This window comes from Delphinapterus leucas, chromosome 16 (genome assembly GCF_059928025.1).
Source record: "Delphinapterus leucas isolate spDelLeu-1000000601 "Yukka" chromosome 16, BTC_Dleu_Yukka2, whole genome shotgun sequence".
NCBI lineage: Eukaryota > Metazoa > Chordata > Mammalia > Artiodactyla > Monodontidae > Delphinapterus > Delphinapterus leucas.
In genome coordinates, this window is record NC_143144.1 from 81,464,331 (window position 1) to 81,482,920 (window position 18,590).

Consider the following 18,590-nt stretch of genomic DNA (forward strand, 5'->3'; position numbering starts at 1 on the left):
GCCAGGCTCTGTGCTGGGTGCTGAGGGAACTTCCTGGACTCGTGGAATTAACAGACCGGACATAACATCAAGCAGGTCATCAGATTGCCAGGCCAGGGATTATTAGGTTAAATTCTACTGAGTTTTTTCAGGTGTTTAGACTCAGCTTTGACAAAAGCCCCCACCAATAAACTGAGCGAAATTAAAAAGGAAACACTGCACTCTTTGCCCTTCAATCTATATCATACACTTGTATGGGAAGTTCTATTTATGAAATTTTATTTTCTCATTGAGATCTATTAAATAACTAAAGATAAGGTCTAACCTCTTAAAAATCAGTATCAGTTTGCCAGGGCTGCTATAACAGAGTACCACGGTCTGGGTGGCTTACACAACAGAAATTTTATTTTCTCACAGTTCTGGAGGATAGAAGTCCAAGATCAAGGTGTCAGCAGGGTTGGTTCCCTCCGAGCCTCCTCCCTGTGTCTTCACATCTTCTTCCTTCTGCGTGTGTCTATGTCCTAATCTCTTCCTATAAGGACGCCAGTTGTATTGGATTACCGCCCATCCTACCTAACTACCTCACTTAACCTTAATCACCTCTTTAAAGACCCTGCCTCCAAATATGCATTCTGAAGTTCTGGAGTCAGGACTCCAACATATAAATTTGAGGGGCCACGATTCTGTCCGTAACAGACTACACGACATCACTTTGGGTCCTGCACTTCTTCTGGAGCTGGGAAACCAAGAAAGAGATGAGGCAGAGGGGCTACTTGATATTCCTACCCACCAACTACTTTTAAAACAGGACAAATTTTCTTAAAAAGTAAGCACATCTTTTATATCAAATACCTTCCCCAATTAAGCTATTTCAAGGTGTCACTCCATCTGTCCTTTGACAACTGAACATGGCTTTGAAAAAAAGATGTCTTTTATCTAAAATAAAATTAACTGATGTAAGATTTGATTTGAAAGGAAGAAAATAATCTTGTATTTAAGATTAGATAAATAATCTTGTATTTAGAACATTCAAGGTCAGAGAGAGGTCAGATGAAAAGAGTTGGGGTCTGTGTCTGGCTTTTGTAGTAAATCATCCACGTCCTGACCAACACCACACAACACTACCTTTGTGCACTCCCTCTTTCATAAATGTTGCTTTAAGATATTGATTTCTTTTAAATGTTTCAAGCACGATTTTGTAGTGCTGGTAACTGCTTTCATAGCTCTGTTCATTTTGACTGTTTTTAACTTTATATTTATGCTTTAAGGCATATTACTAAGAAGGACTCCCTTTCATAATTGAAGTAAGACAGAGATAACCAGCAGATTATCAGGGAAATCACATCCTGAACCACGGGAGTTAGGATGCTTCCATTCCTGTAGCAATTTATTTCTCTAAAGGATAAGCACCGAATCCAATCTATAGCTTTGAAACCTGTATTTTTCTCCATGAGACAATTCTTCCCTTTTCCGTAGCTGTTCTGCAGTGTACAACTGTATTTGCCAGTGGAGCCTTTGGTCCTATCTCTCCACAGATACAAACTGAAGTTACCTTTGCGTTAGCTGCAAGCATGCTTACTCCCACTTGGCTGATCTAGTATCGTCATCACTAGGTAATCTGCCAACATAGTGGTATTTCATCCTGAATGTTAGAGCGTTTTCAAACGTATGGGTTCACTCCAGTATGTAACAACAGGGAAAGATGGTTTTAAGACAAAATGGAAAAATTGGAAATTGGAAGACGGGGATTGACACATACACACTACTATATATAAAATAGATAACTAATAACGACCTACTGTATCGTACAGGGAAGTCTGCTCAATACTCTGTAATGACCTATATAGGAATAGAATCTAGAAAAGAGTGGATATATGTATATGTATAACAGATTCACTTTGCTGTGCACCTGAAACTAACACAACACTGTAAATCAACTATATCCCAATAAAAATTTATAAATAAATTAATTAAAATTTAAAAAAAAAGAAAAATTGGAGATTTTCCCCCTCTCCATCCTGCAACTTTTATCTTTCCACACACTTACTAGAATCCAAAGGATTCAATGCAGTGTAATGTATTACAGTGAAAACCTGGCAAGAATCTAAATGAATTTTAAAAGGGGACTGGGCAAGTAAATCACGGCATGCATGACTGCATCATATTCTGTTGAAATTAAAAATAAAGATTACAGGGCTTCCCTTGTGGCGCAGTGGTTGAGAGTCCGCCTGCCGATGCAGGGGACAGGGGTTCGTGCCCTGGTCCGGGAAGATCCCACGTGCCGCGGAGCAGCTGGGCCCGTGAGCCATGGCCGCTGAGCCTGCGCGTCCGGAGCCTGTGCTCCGCAACGGGAGAGGCCACAACAGTGAGAGGCCCACGTACCGCAAAAAAAGAATAAATAAATAAATAAATAAAGATTACAAAGAATTTAAATGATATGGGAAGTTGCCAGTGATGGAATGTTATGTAATAAAAGAAAGCTATAAATGTTGATATACATTACAGTCTTATGTCTAAAAATGCATGGGAAAAATAAGGGAAAGAAATATATAACTATTTTCTTATTTCTATATTCCTGTATTTTCCTAAGTGTCTGTATGAAGTTGCCATTATTTTTGTTATAGGGAAAATTTAAACATTGTTTTTTAAAAAAGAACACTCTGTTCCTTATTTCATTCCTTTTAAGTAATCACTTGGCTGAAGAAGTGCCTGCATATCACTTCTATGGCTTCGATGAATTTGAAAGGAAAAGTGATCAGTCTTGTGCGGGCTCTGGAGGAGAGGCAGAGATTCACGGCAGTTACAAAGGACGGGCATCCGTCTGGAGTGTTTCATCATCTTACAGCATCCTTATAACAAACACACGGGGACAAGCTTTAGAAGCTCAAAGTTAGGAGGGAAATGTGAAAGTCACGCTGCTGCTTTGATCAAAGTAGACGATCCAGATCACTACGGAGTAGATGTTTAGAAGGTATGGTTTCTGGGCGTTAACTCAGTCATAGATAGTAACCAAGTGTGAATACGTGAATGTGTGTGTGTGCGTGCGCGCGTTACAGAGACCCAGCCACATGGCCCCAAAGATCTATATCATTAATGACCAAACTGATGAATTTTAACATCAACAGGAAAATGCTGAACTTTACCAGCTCAATGTGAAAAGCAGACGGGAAAGACCTTCAGATGGTATCTTTCTTTAAAAAAAAAAAAAGGAGCAGTTGACCTTCACATTATCCTCCCCTTCTTAACGGGGCATCTCCTGCCAGGGGTGGCTCTCGATGGTCCACGGCTCCTGCAACTCATTCCCTCCCTGCAACCTGGGCTTTCTGCTCCTGTTCTCAGGGACATTAATTAGTGCTACCCATCTCTGCATCTTCAGACAGGGAGCTCCGTGTTCCACATAGAAATGGCTTTAAATATTGATGACTAAGTCTCAGGTCCCAGAATAGTGTCTTTTCTCCATCATGTGAGATTTCAGGTCTGGGGTCTCTGAGGAAATGTTGAACTTTCTTAAACGCAAAGCTAAATCAAAGGATAATACCTAAGATAAGCATTTAGGGGGCAAATTATTTTTTACAGATACCCTCGCTACTTTAATGTTATGAAGGATCAATTCTTACAATTCCACCCTCTCTTAGAATTACAAAAGTTGGAGGCAGAATTTCATTTGTGAAAGACAAGAGATGCCTTGTAAACGGTAACACTTCAGACAATTCTTTCAGGCAGGAAAGTCCATATTTTCAGTTCTGTTCACTGGAATGAGCCTTTGTCTATGCCAGCCCTTTAGGGCAAGATCAGAACAGAAGCTCTGGAGCCAGACAGCTTGTGAGCTGCGAGATTTGGGTCAAGTCAACTACTGGAGCTACTGAAGCTTTAATTTTCTCATCTGCAAAATAGGTATAATAACAGTACAGTTGTCCCTTGGTATCCAAGGGGGATTTGTTCCAGGAACCCCCTCAGATACCAAGATCCAGGGATGCTCAAGTCCTTTATATAAAATGGCAGAGTGTTTGCATATAACTTATGCACATCCTCTTGCATACTTTAACTCATCTCTGAATTACTCATAACACCCAATACAATATAAATATTATGAAAATAGTTGCTGGCGTGTGGCAAATTCAAGTTTTGCTCTTCGGAACTTTCTGGAAGTTTTTTTCCAAATAGTTTCAATCGGCAGTTGAGTGAACCCGCAGATGAAGAACCTGTGGATATGGAGAGCCCATGGTACCTCCCTCCCAGGATCATGGGAAGGACGAAATGAGTCAGTTAGACAGAGCCTGGCATGTGATACATTGTCAATACTACCACTGTGTACAGAGTTTTTTATTGTCTAGGATCAGAAACATTTCATCTTGTAAATACGACCTCTAATTTTCTTCCCCCAATGAGACTACTGACACTTTTTGCAGTTATAACGGCCTGTGGTAACTTAGATTTCAAATTACCTCTTCTCCACCTTCACAATGCCAAATGGCATCATCCTCTCTCTCCAGCAGATTAATTTTGGTTTAAAATTGAGATTCAATCACCATGCTGTCTTTTGATACTGCAAATCTACAAATTATAGGTCAAGATTATAAAGGACTGATTGAATACACACTGCATACTTTAACGTAAAGTCTTAGTCATTGATGGTTAGATTTTCTGCTGCGTTGATTCCCTTTTTGACTAAACAAAATAAAATGCAAACACATGACAAGTAGTCCGGTGATCATGTTCTACAATTAGCTGCATTTTGCTGACTACTCTAGAAGTTAGAAACATATGTTACCTCAGCGAAGTCAGATTTCTTCTCTGGAACATCAGACTGGAGATTTTTAAGGGCAAAGTGATCGAGGGGACTGTACTGGTTGTCCCGTAATCCTAGGCAAAGGGAGATAATATTGCTATTTTTTAGTATACGAAAGGATAAAATGGAGTATATAACTTTACTATAAAATTTAATGTCATCTACTCAAGTATTATATGAACCAATAGTGAATCCAGTGTACTCTGACCCTTGATAAAACCTTCTCTGTTTCCCTCATTCACTCCACCCCTCCATGGAGGCTCTGAGTTCCTTATTACTTAGTTTATCAGGCTGCAAGATTCCTTCTTCCATACCATTGTTTATGTTCCCAGACTCAGGAATAACTGAACAAGTTCAGCCCTCACACATTCACCCATGTCTTGAGTTTACACCCAGCAGAAGGATCACTTCTATGCATTTCTCAACAGCCCTGGAGTTAAGAAAGCCCGAACTTGCAAGATCGACTTTCATCCAACCTCTTAACACAATCATTTTCGAAGGAGTCTTGAGCAACTCAGACACTGATATTGAAACTGCTCTGGAATATCTGAGGATAATTTTGTGATGATATCCGTGAGGATAAATGAGACACAGTAGACCACCCTCCACGTAAATGTCCGCCGTGGCGATAGCCGAGAGCACCATCAGACCCGACAGCACAAGGCAGTGGGCCAAGAACTGTAGAGCCTGGGCTGTGGTCCTGGCTACCGTCCACCAGCGTGAAAACAATGGACGAGTCTACGGAATCGCTCTACGGAATTTCCTCATCCACCCAGCCTGCCCTGTACACCTCGCGGAAAGCTGGGTAGAAGAACAAAGCAGTCCGTGAGGAAAACCAGTGGTATTAGGACGTCTGCCTGGGTGTCTTGCTGCTATTGCAGGAATGTGAGTCAAACACAAGAAGGTGGGGTAATGACGAGAGTCTGTGTGGCCCCATCCCCACAGCCCAGGGTCACAATGTCACTTCCACAAATGCAGATATTCCGGGGAAAGTGATTTTCCAAAAGGCTACAAAGAATGCTTTCCCAGCGCTGGTGCTGGTGATGAGAAAGAAGAGATTTAAGAAAGCCCCTCTCTAAATTAGTATATTGTCTTTATCAACTCATGAGAAGGGTTTATTAAAGAATTCAGATAAAATTTAAAGCATTTTGTGGGAAAAATGATATGCTATAGTATTTTCAAGTTTGCAAAGGCGTCAGGACATGGCAATTTCAAGGGCTACCACGGACCCGTCCAAAGCCTATGTCTCGTCTTGTCCTTGGGTGACAAAAGAACCCCCGTCAGCTCGACCTAGACTTGTGGCTTGTCTCCATCTATCCCTGTTATTGAGTGACAGAGACAGTCATCCAAGATGATGTGCACAGATCACTTCCTGTGAAGCGCAAATATAAGACCTGAAAGATGTCATGGATTTCTGTGCAGAGTCGATACATCATGATGAACTGACAATAAAGCTGATGAAGACAGAAATCTCTCGGCTCTGGTCCTGGGGCACCACATTTAAGAACTCCACAGTCAGCACAGGCCTGGGGCCAGACCGGCCTGGGTCTGCATCCCAGCTCAGCTTACCTGCAGGAGGGGAGTTGCTCACCCTCTCTGAGTTTCTTTATCCATAAAGTGCAGATAATAACACCTCCTACCCAGCCTTGCCATCTGTGCACTAAGGGTAACGTAGGTAAAGTACTCAGGCTGGGGTGGGATGCGGGGTTAACGCCCAATAAATGACCCTGGTTATGATTGTTAATGAGCAGGACCAAGGCATCCATGCTCACTGGAATCAGGCCACAAAGTCCCAGGGTCTCTAGCTACGTGTGAGACTTTGGGCAAGTGACTCAGCATCCCTTGGTTCCTTGCTATGAAATGGAGATCGTGGTGCTTACTTCACAGAGTTCCTTAAAAAAGGATAGGTGACCTAAATCGCTAGCCCGTAGCACAATGCCCAGATTATAACAACATGCAACAAGCACCAGCTATGGAGAAGTGTCATCATCTCTAGCAGGGAGGAGGGAGACTGCCACCATCAGACAAGCAGGGGCTGTGTATGAGTGTCTGATCGCTGTTGTAACAAATGGCCACAAACTTAGTGGCTTAAACCACACAAACATATTATGTTACAGTTCTGGAGGTCAGAGTCCAATACGGGTCTCCCTGGGCTAAAATCAAGGTGTCGACAGGGCTGCACTCCTGTGGGAGGGGCTGGGGAGACCCTATTTCCTGCCTTTCCACCTTCTAGAGGCTGCCACGTTCCTTGGCTCATGGCCCCTCATCACTCCAAACTTTGTTTCCATCATCACATCCCTTGTGATTAGATTGGGCCAACCAGATAATCCAGGATAATCTTCCCATCTCAAGGTTCTTAATGCCACCTGCAGGGTCCCTTTTGCCATGCAAGGTAATATATTCACAGGTTCTGGGAACGAGGACGTGGACATATTTCGGGGGGCCATTATTACGCCCATCACAGCCTAGTTGGGGAACCTGAGGTAGATGTATTGGTTGGAATGTAGGGCCTTTAAAATGATGACACTATGGGAAAGTACTTACAATGCAACATTAACTGAAAGAAAGGAATCAAAGGCTTACGAACCCCATGATTGCAACATTCAAAATTTTTTTAACTGTGTGTGGGAATTCACACACATGGCAAAGTTGTAACTTAGAGTTATAAGCGTGTTTTTGAGTAAAACTGAGGTGTGACTACAGCCATGCATGAGGGTGCCTGATCAATTAATGATGACCCCAAGGGCCTCAGGAGGGGGATTACCAGAATGGCTAAAAGTACAGACTTTGGGGAAAGAAAGACCCTGATTCAAATCCTTCTCTGACACTAACCATTTGGGCAGCTTAAGTCATTTGGGGCAAGTTCCTTAAATTGTCAGAGTCTCATTCTCCCATGTGTCAGAGGAAACACAAGACCTGTCTCCTAGCGGGGTTACAAGGAATCACGTGATGACAAATATCAAGAACTTAGCAGAGTGCCTGTCATGTGGTAACGCCTCCCCGTCCCTTCCCACCTGACCACATAACTGTCACTTCTGATAGAGCCCCCCTCTATTGGGTGGCCCTACCCTGGCATCTCTGAGTAAGGCAAAGCCAGTGGACATTTGGGGCAGGTTACCGAGAACAAGACTGACAGGAGTTTGGGCATTTTCCAGTGCCTGGGATTGGTGTCCCCAGTACAGAAATTTGCAGAAGCCAGGACACATGGCACCTGACCTTGGTTTCTGGAAGAGATCCTGCTGCAAGGGCAGGAGGTGGCCAGGCCAGTCTGCTCCCTCTCTCCACAGTGCGAGCTGGTCTTTCCCAGAGTTCTCAGGGGCAGGTGCCTGTCCCAAGGCCAGCAAGTCAATTTCACTCTGCATCGGGAAATGGTTCCGGTTAAAAGGAAACTGGCAGAGGGTGGGTGGGCCCTGCGCACCTGTAGGACAGACAGGGCTTCGTCACAGGAGTCCGGCAGTCCAGGTACAATACTTGTGTGCCTCTGTGTAGTTTACATAACTTCAGGGCCTCCAGTTTCCCTGCTATGGATCTAGGACACTGAGCTGACTCTATTCCTGCCCTGCCCCGTTGCCTTGCTGCCCCCGGCTGCTGGGAGAGTAGCAGTCAGAGGCTCACGGCTTTGCTGGTCTCTGAGAACCATCCTCGACAAAGGCTATACTTTTCTGCACCTTGGCCACAGCCAGTGGTGACTCTGAGGGGTACAAAAGCCAGGGTAACTCTCTTGTTTGTTCCAGAGCATAAACCAGACTGCACCTGAGACCCGTCCTTCCTCAGCACCTTCGCCATCAGGCCTCCCTCACTCTCTCTCATGGTTCTGTCCTGAAGAGCACCCCCTCCCTCATGCCCCCTAATCCCTGCCTCAGGCTCTGCTTCTTGGAAGCTCAACATAGTTCCAGCTCATGGTGCTGGCTAGTAGTGGGGGCTCTCAACGTGGGTCTCCGTGCCAGCAGCCTCAGCGTCACGGGGTGACTTGTTAGAAATGCACATTCTCTGAAATAATGCTATTTGCAGCAACATGGATGCACCTAGAGATCATCATATTAAGTAAAATAAGTCGGGCAGAGAAAGACAAGTATCCTATGATATCACGTATATGTGGAATCTATAAAGTGATACAAATGAACTTATTTACAAAACAGAAATAGACTCACAGACCTAGAAAACAAACTTATGGTAACCAAAGGGGAATGGGGGGAAAGGGATAAATTAGGAATTTGGGATTAACATATACACACTACTATATATAAAATAAACAACAAGGTCCTACTGTATAGCACAGGGAACTATATTCAATATCTTGTAATAACCTACAATGGAAAAGAATCCGAAAAAGAACATATATTATATATATATATATTTTAAAAATATATATATATAATGTATACCCAAAACATTCAAATCAACTATACTTCAATAAAAACATTAAAAAATAAAAATGTTTTTTAAAAAAAATGCAGGGACTTCCCTGGCGGCCCAGTGCTTGGGACACCGTGCTTCCACTGCAGGGGGTGTGGGTTCGAGCCCTGGTCTGGGAACTAGGATCCCACATGCCTTCTGGGGCGGCCAAAAAAAAAAAAGGAAAGAAATGCACATTCTCAGGTCCCACCCACTAACCTGTAGACCTACTGATTCAGAAACTCTGGCGCAGGACTCAGCCTTCTGGGCTTTCCTAACCCTTCTAGGACACTCCATGCAGCTCAAGTCCAAGAGCGCTGCTGGTCTTAGACTAACAAGCTCCTGTACGGATGGTGACTTTAGGCCCTAGAAGGTGATGGCAGTGCTTCTGACTTACCATCATCCCACGACTTTTAGAAAACCACACCCAGGGGATCAAAATGGGGCTTCTTATCAATGCCTACAATTAGAATGAAGCCATGAGGAATGGCAGCAGGCTGTTAGTTTGAAGCAAACTAAAACTCAGCCTGGTGAGCCACCCACTCATGGCTGGTTAAAGAATTGATTGTGTGCGGTGCTCAGGGCCCTCTGTGTCTGGGGAGAGTATCAGTGCACGGGCACGTCTGATGAGGGTTTCTCTCCCATGATGGTTGGAAAGATGGAACTGCTTCTGTCTCCGCCAGCCTGAGACATTTCTCCACAGCCACTCCTGCCCTGGAGGCCTTCCCGGAGGCCAAGCGCAGAACAACATGAACTGAGCAATGAGGTCCTGACCCAGGTTCTCCTGGCATCCAGTGTCCTCCCTGGAGGGAAGAGTGCTTCAGGGATGGGATCCATCTGAGCGGGAGTTTATGCCACGCTCAGGGTGATGGAGGCCCCGGGCTGGACATAGCGGCAAAGGCAGTGAGAGGCTGTCGCCTCCCACAGCTCTAAGAGAAAGTCACAGTCTGGCTACTTCTGGCCCCAGTGAGCCACCGGGAGAGCCCTGCCAGCCAAGGGACCCAGGAAAGGTGTGGGATGGGGTGGATTTAGACAAAAGTGGACGTGGGGTGGGAGAAGGCGGCACAGCCCAAGCAGAGGCAAAAGAGAAAAGTGGAAAGGGCTTAAGGGAAAGTGTAAGAGCAGAGAAATCCAGCAAATCTGGGAAATGGCAAAGCAGCATGTTGCGTGAAGCCTGGGGTACAGGTAAGGCATTGCATACAATTCCCATGCGGCACCTAGCATGGCTTGAGTTGTCTATACAAAAATAGCCGACGAGCCACATCACGCATTGACTAATGAACCCATCCATCAAAGTCATGTGTAAATAATGAACGCCCCAGCCTTTCGCTGGTACACAGAGCTTGCTTGTTTTCATATCTCTATCATGTGTATCAGGGACAGAGATGGGACAGTCACATTCCCGCTTCATAGACTGTAAACGCTTCCCTCATTTCTAGTCTGATAGGAGGCAAGGTTTACTCGGTATTTTCACCTGCCCTCAACGATACCCCTTTCTTAATATTCTAAGTAGATGTTTCTCAGAGACAATCACTTTTCAGATTTGAATTAAGCTAATCACCTCTGTGAGATCTGACCCTGTTAACCATTCGGTGCCTCTGGACCATCTTTTCATGTTTGACTTTTGGAACAATGGGGTCTTCTTACTAGCTTCTCCCTCTTGGCTACTGTGTCTTCCTTTCTTTAGTGGGTTCTCTCCTTGACTCCCTCTGGGTCCTCCTACCAAATCTCAGATCAGTGCCAAGGAAGGACCCAGACCTCACCTGTGGGCACCAGCCCTTAGAACCAGCTGCCTTCAAGGCCCCTCAAACTCAGCTTTTCCAAAAAGGGACCAATTAACTCCCCTCAAGCTGCTGCCACTGCAGTCTCCTCCTTCCCCTCCCCTTCCTTCCCCTCCCATTCCTCCCCCATATCCATTTTCTTGGCAAGTGGTCACCATCCTCCCATCACGCACAATAGAAATTGAGGTGCCCCCTCCACACCCACCCTTTCCTTCACTGCCAATGTCCAGCTAACACCCAAGTCCTGATTTATCTCATGAAAAAGGCTCTGCTACATCTCATCAGCTTAATCTTCCCTGAACTGCCTGGTCTCAGCAAGGTCACAATCAAGTGGGGACCCCACCAGCCTTGTCTCCCGTCAGGTACTCCCAAATCCCCTTGACATTGCCAGTTTGTGACCTTGTGAAGGTCACATGCTCCTTTGAAAACTCTAATGAAAGGGATACATTTCCCCCCCCAGAACAAGACCTGGGAAATATACACATAACAATCTGAGCCCATGTGCATGGGGTGCTGGGGCTCAAGGAGACCAGGATATGGGCATATATCTGGACAAAACTATAATTCAAAAAGATACATGCACCCCTATGTTCATAGCAGCACTATTCACAATAGCCAGGACATCAAAACAACCTAAATGTTCACCCACAGATGAATGGATGAAGAAGATGTGATATATATATACAGTGGAATATTACTCAGCCACAAAAAAGAATGAAATAATACCATTTGTATCAATATGGGTGGACCTAGAGATTATCATACTAAGTAATTCAGACAGAGAAAGACAAATACCTTACGTTATCACTTATATGTGGAATCTACAATATGACACAAACGAGCTTATCTACAAAACAGAAATAGATTCACAGACATAGCGAATGGTTGCCAAGGGGGAGGGTGGTAGGGGACAGATGGACTGGGGGTTTGGGATTGGCGGATGCAAACTACTGTATATAAAATATATAAACAACAAGGTCCTACTGTAGAGCACAGGGAACTATATTCAGTATCCTGTGGAAAACCATAATGGAAAAGAATGTATGTTTATGTATAACTGAGTCACTTTGCTGTACAGCAGAAATTAGCACAACATTGTAAATCAACTATACTTCAATAAATAAATTTTAAAAAAAGAAATAATCCAAAGACTTTGAAGTTTAAAAGTCTATTAAGTAAAATTATTTCCATGAAATAATTCTCTAATTATTCTCTAATAAAATCTCTCCCAAGTTCCAAAAAAGAATTAAAAAAGGAGATCAGGATAGAAATCCTTAAAATAAGCCTTCTCCTTCCTGGATGGGGCTGCTTCATCGTCTCTGTGACTTTGACCTTGGATGACACCTGCCCAACTTTCCCAGGGGGCTAACTCCTCTGCACAGCTCAAGATCACCTCCTCTCAGAAGGGATCCTAGGCCTGCCCCCACCCCACATGCCTTCCAACCTGTGTTGCCACCTGTATTCATTTCCTAGAGCTACCATAACAAATCACCACAAACAAGGCAGCTTAAAACAATGGCGACTTATTCTCTCACGGTTCTGGAGGTGAGACGTCTGACACCAAGGTGTTAGTAGGGCCGTGCTCTCTCTGAAGAATCCAGGGGAGAATCCATCCTTGCCTCTTCCTAGCTCCTTGTGGCTGCTGGCCGCGCTTAGCATTCCTTGGCTTGTGGCAGCCTCGCTGGCCTACCTCCATCCTCACACGGCCTGTGTCTCTGTGTCTCCAAGTCCCTCCGTCTTTATCATGACCCCAGTCACTGGATTGAAGGCCCATCCTAACCCAGTATGACCTCATCTGCAAAGACCCCATTTCCAGATAAGGTCCCATTCACAGGTCTGGGGGTTAGGACTTGAACATGTCTCTGGGGGGACACCATTCAACCCAGCACAGTGCTCCCTGACAGGCTGGCATCACTGTGTGTCCCCACTACGCTGTCCTGTAATCGTCTGCTCTGAGTCTGTCCCCCAGGTTGACAGAGGCCTTTGGAGGACATCTCATCATCACCTTCGCCTAGTGCTCAGTACCGTGCCTGCCAGCTGAAGACATTTGCTGAGTGTTGACTGAACGAACAAATTATATATGTGTATATATATATATATTTTTGGCGGTACGCGGGCCTCTCACTGTTGTGGCCTCTCCCGTTGCGGAGCACAGGCTCCGGACGCGCAGGCTCAGCGGCCATGGCTCACGAGCCCAGCCACTCCGCGGCATGTGGGACCTTCCCGGACCGGGGCACGAACCCGTGTCCCCTGCATCGGCAGGCGGACTCTCAACCACTGTGCCACCTATGGGAAAAAATCAGAACATACCTTCCTCTGACAGTTTGATCATATTCCACTGATGTTTCAAAGACATTTTACTTAGATTCAAAGGTCTTTTAATGACAAGGATGCGCTCGGCTAAAGGAAAGAAAAGTCGGCCACAGTTTACATCTGTAATTCCTCTCAGAATGAGTCAGGCTCCCACCTTCCATGCTGGCCGGAAGAACCTCCAAATGCTCTACCTGTGATGAAGTCACCAGAATGTTTCCATGGCAACTGGGGAGGGGGTGGAGAGTCCACCCTGTGCTATTTCTCCTGAGCAGGAATAGCAATCATCACTCTGACATTTATATCTGAGGCTTTGTTAGCAAGTAAAACACGTTTGCACAACCATTAAAGTTTTCTGCACAGCACTGTTTGATGTGAGACAAAGAACTGCTGCCTACAATCAGATACACAAAGAACTACTGCCTACAGTCAGATACACATTTCCCCTCAACTTCTCATTTTTACTTTTTTATTTTTCACCTTGTTTTGATGACGCTGTTTCTCTTGCCAGGCGGCATTTTTACTGTGGAAATGTTCCCTTAGTATTAAAATACATTCAGATAACACCACAATGTTAATTTGTTTACCCTGCTTGTAATATGTGTTACCAATTTTTGCAAACCGGTTTATCTAGAAAATTGGGCAACACAGCAGTCTGTTTACCGTGCAAGCTATTATAAGAATGATCAATTCCTACAATTTAATAAAACACCTTTGACACTAAATTATAATGAATATTGTTTTCTAATGTATACCCAATCACGTTTGAGGTAGCTTATAATTAATAATACAGATAAAAACCAGCCAAACTGTGATAAAAGAAGCAAGTAATGAGCTGGAGAACTCATTGGACCATAAAGCCTGGGCTAAAGATGACTCTGGCACAGAAGAATCACAAACTAAGGGTGCGTTTGCAGCAGCCAAGGTCAAAGGGGGGGAAGTGATAAATTGCATAACTCATTGCCTTTCAAATGAAATACACCGTTTCATACGGAGAGGTGTTATCCCCTGGGACAAGACATTGATAGCATGGGTCTTTATATAAATGGACAGCACCTTTGTAAGTTGGTTCATAAACACCAGGACAATGTAAATTTCACTGGACAACCCCAAGGTGCTTTGAGTCGGGTCAGTGTCACTATTACGCCATCATGGCTAAAATTTATTGTGCGATCACAGCAAGACAGATATTGGATACAAAGGTTTATCTCCTTTAACAGAATGACCTTTGGAGGAGAGCACAATTATTATCCCCACTTTACAGATGAGAAAGCTGAGCCTAGTTGAAGTAACCTGCCAATCATCACCTGTCCAATAAGCTTCAAGCTGAGAGTTTGCAATATTAATGATCACTGCACAGGTAGAAAAGGTAGAAATGGAGCAGAATCTGTAGGATCTGATAACCTCTCCTATGAAGCTTGAGAAAGTGGACGGAACAGACTGGGTTTGGGTGTCAGAGGAGCTCCCTCACTCTATCGCTGTTTGCTCCTCAGTTAAAGGGGCAAACGGAAGGGCTGAGAAATATGAAAAGTTTTCACGGGCCCAGCACACTGCCTGTCAACATCGGGCCCCCCCCAAAAAAATGGAACGTGTTATTAGCTGCAGTTTTACATAATTTTCATCTCTTCCAGAAAATGATGGAGTATAACACAGACCTGCCCAATAATGAATAAAAACCTACCCACTAATTCTGTCTGCTTGGGCTCTAGCTGATTTCTGAGACACCCGGAACTGGAGGCACCGTGCCTCTGCCCTTGGTGCCCGGGCATGGCTCTGGGGTCTGCCTTTCTGTGGCAGGAGCAGGGTCACCCCTGGAGGACCGAGTAAGACCACCGGGCGCAACTCGCGCGCATGCGTCACTCCTCTAAACCGCGAGGCCCCGCTCACATGGGCGGCATTGGCGGGGGTCACGCCACAACTTCAGTTCTGCCAACAGTTACTGGGAATCTGACGTCTTTGAGGACCTAGGTCAGGTGCTGGGCTAACAAAGATGAATAGAGCACAGGAGTTCCCATCTTTAAAGAGCTCAGAGTCCAATGAAGGAATAAGACGCATCACGAGACATTTTTCAATGCAACACGGATTTGATTATTTCCTCTTATGGGCTTCCCCCCTCCCCTTACTTGTGGTAAAATACACAAAACACAAAATTTACCATCTTAGCCATTTTTAAGTGTCCAGTCCTGTGGCATTAAGCACGTGCATGTACACCGTGTTGGGCAACTATCACCCCCATCCACCCACAGAACTTTTTCATTTTCCCAAACTGGAACTCTGTCCACCTTAAGTCATAACTGGGGGTTCCCCCTCCCCCAGCCCCTGACCACCGCCATTCTACTTTCTGTCTCTATGAATCTGACTACTATAGGGACCTCAGATGAGTGGAATTATACAGTGTCTGTCTTGTTGTGACGGGCTTATTTTACTCAGCCTAATGTCTTCAAGGTTCATCCATGTTGTTTCATGTGTCAGAATCTCCTACCTTTTAAAGGTAAATAGGAACTTCCCTGGCGGCCCAGCGGTTCAGATTCCATGATTCCACTGCAGGGTATGTGGGTTCGATCCCTGGTCAGGGAACTAAGATCCTGTATGCTGCACAGCACAGCCAAAAATAAATTTTTTTAATAAAAATTTAAAGAGGTAAATAATATTCCATTGTATGGATGGACCATACTTTGTTTAGCCATTCATCTGTCGATGGACACTTGGGTTGCTTGCACCTTTAGGCTATTATGAATAATGCTGCTGTGAACATGGCTGTACCAATATCACTTCGAGTCCCTGCTTTCAGTTCTTTCTACAGGTTGTCTTCGGCCTTTCATTCTGTGGTCCTGCCTTGGTCATATAACCCAACATTTTCTTAGCAATCACTAGAGTCTTTTTTTGAGGGGTACATATGGCAAAGAGATAGCCACATGGGTAGATAAGTTTAGTAGTCATCTTAAAAAAACTATCCTTTCTTCCCTTCCTACCCACATGCATAGCGAGAAGGAGTAGGTCTTGTTTTAAGCCCTTGACAGGGGGAAGCAGTTAAGCACAGGTTGTCTCTGACATGTAATCCAAACGTCTTCAACATGGGCTCCAACCTGAAAAGGAAAGAAGGTGCCACCTCCCCACCCCATCCCACCCCCAGAAAGGACTCTGTGAGCTGGGAGGCAGCCCAGGTCAGAGAAGACCAGGGCCTGCGCAGGGGGGCGAGGGGGCTGCTGAACTTTCTGGGAACGTGCAGTCTCACCTAAGCAGAGGGCCTGGGTGTGGGCAGCAAGTAGCAGCAGTGGGAGAGGCGGAAAGAGGATTTTTCCTTTCTTTTGGTCCTAACACAGCACGATTCAGCAGGACAAGTCCAGACAAGCAGCTGAGACACTGTTCTTGAGCCACTCAGCACCTCTTGGGCTCAGCTTCCCCATCTGTGACATGAGGAGTCATGTCACATGCGTGGACTCCAGGACGCCACCTGGCTCTGCCAGGAGTCCTGTCCACGATGGCTGGGCCGTGAGGCGCTGGGGACATTTGAGGGAGGGGGTGTGGGAGTGGCATCTCCACTTCAGCTTGCTTCTTTCATAAACTGGAAAATGGCATCGTGACACCCTCTCTTCTTCAAGGAACATCGAGCTCACTGAACAAGCATCATCACTACCTTGTATTGAACGTCATGGAGTGGGTTGATTTCAGAGGTGACCGCTTCTGCCCCCCCAGGTCCCCCCAGTTGAGATCCAGGCTGCAGTGGGGTCCCGATCACCTGCTGGTTATCTAGGCAGCTTTCTGCAGGATGAGCAGGGGTGGATTGTGTGCCTTTAGACCAGCGCTGGATCACAGCCGACACACGAAGAAGAAAAATGGGACGTTGTTGGAAGCTCCTGCAAAAGAACCTGGAGCCACATCTGGCCCAGCTGCAAAGCCACATGCTCCAGACAGACCAGGAGAAGCTGTTAGCTCAGGGTTCATTCTGTAAACAAGCCACCGAAACATTTTCTTAAGATGTCAGAATGGATTTCCTCTCCTTCGTGAGGGCGATGTAACTCTTGTTGGTGGGGTTGTGGAGCTTCTTGCTTCTTGTGCTTTCAGCTGCCTTGGCCAGAGCCTGTCTGGAGCCTGGGGCAGGAGCCCACAGAGATGATTACACGTTCTGCCATGAGCTGGACAAAGGAGGTCCGTGCGGTGTCTGAAGTTCCAAGTTGTAAATCTCCCATTATAGGAGTCACTGGCCACGCACTGCACATCGGGGGTCTGGGGAGAGAGATGCTGTCACAGAACCATACCCAAGAGCCCAGCATCCAAGGAAAAAACCCATGCTTGGAGATGCTCACACCCTACAGCCATTATCCTGTATTCCTACCTGGAAAGCCAAAGTGGCCTCTCTACTGAATTTGCCAACAGCTCATCAGCTGTGCTGAACAGTTAGAACAAGGTTGCTATTCTCTCTGGCTGTGATTTTTGTTTTGAGCTGTTGTTGTTTAATGGAGAAAAGATCCTATTAGCACTCTGTGTCCCCTACTAGCCCCTCCTGCTGTAACAGATCCAAAACTTAGGCAAGAACAACTGTCCCCTTATATGTATAGCCATGTCCTCACCTGCAGCTTTACAAAAAAAGGAAACAGAGGCTCAAAGAGGGGCAAGGCTTGCCAGAGAAGCTCTCAGCTGTGAAGTGGCAGAGTCAGGCTTGCTCATTTGAGTCTAATAAAGTCCCCGGATTGCTGGCTGTCAGTCAAGTTACCTTCTAACCACACCCTGTCTAGCTGGGCTGAGCTGCTCTCTCCCTGGAGTTGATTCTTCAAAAATATAATTCACATACCATAAAACGTATCCTTTAAAGTGTAAAATTCAATGGTTTCTGTATATTCACAAAGTTGTGAAACTATCACCACGATCTAATTCCAGAACATTTTCATCGTCCACAAAAGAAGCCCCATACGCATTACTCCCCATCCTTGGAAACCACTAACATATGTTTTCCAGATTTGCCTATTCTGGACATTTCAAATAAATAAAATCATAACTATGTGGGCTTTTGTGTCTGGCTTCTTTCACCGAGTAACATGTATTCAAGGTTCATCCATGTTGTAGCATGTGTCAGAATTTCATTCCTCTCTATGGCCAAATAATATTCATTTTGCATCAAGATTCATACTGTATGGATACAGCACATATTGTGCATCTATTTATTAACTGATGAACACTTGGGTTGTTTCCACTTTGGGGTTATAATAGACAATGCTACCATGAACATTTGTGTACAAGGTTTTATGTGGACACAGGTTTTCTTTCTCATGGGATATATACCTAAGGGTGGAATTGCTGGGTCATATGGTAACTACATGTTTAACTTTTTGAGGAAA

At 45.1% G+C, this 18,590-nt stretch overlaps 1 protein-coding gene across 2 annotated transcripts in view; it reads right to left on the reverse strand.

Moving 5' to 3' along the window:
* Nucleotides 1-18,590, reverse strand: part of C16H10orf90 (chromosome 16 C10orf90 homolog) — a 230,286-nt gene that overhangs the window by 76,580 nt on the left and 135,116 nt on the right. For both annotated transcript variants that reach the window (XM_089898351.1, XM_089898352.1), the window contains exon 3: nucleotides 4,751-4,842. In XM_089898351.1, coding sequence (XP_089754477.1) covers nucleotides 4,751-4,842 — 92 coding nt within the window. The remainder of the gene's footprint in view (nucleotides 1-4,750; nucleotides 4,843-18,590) is intronic.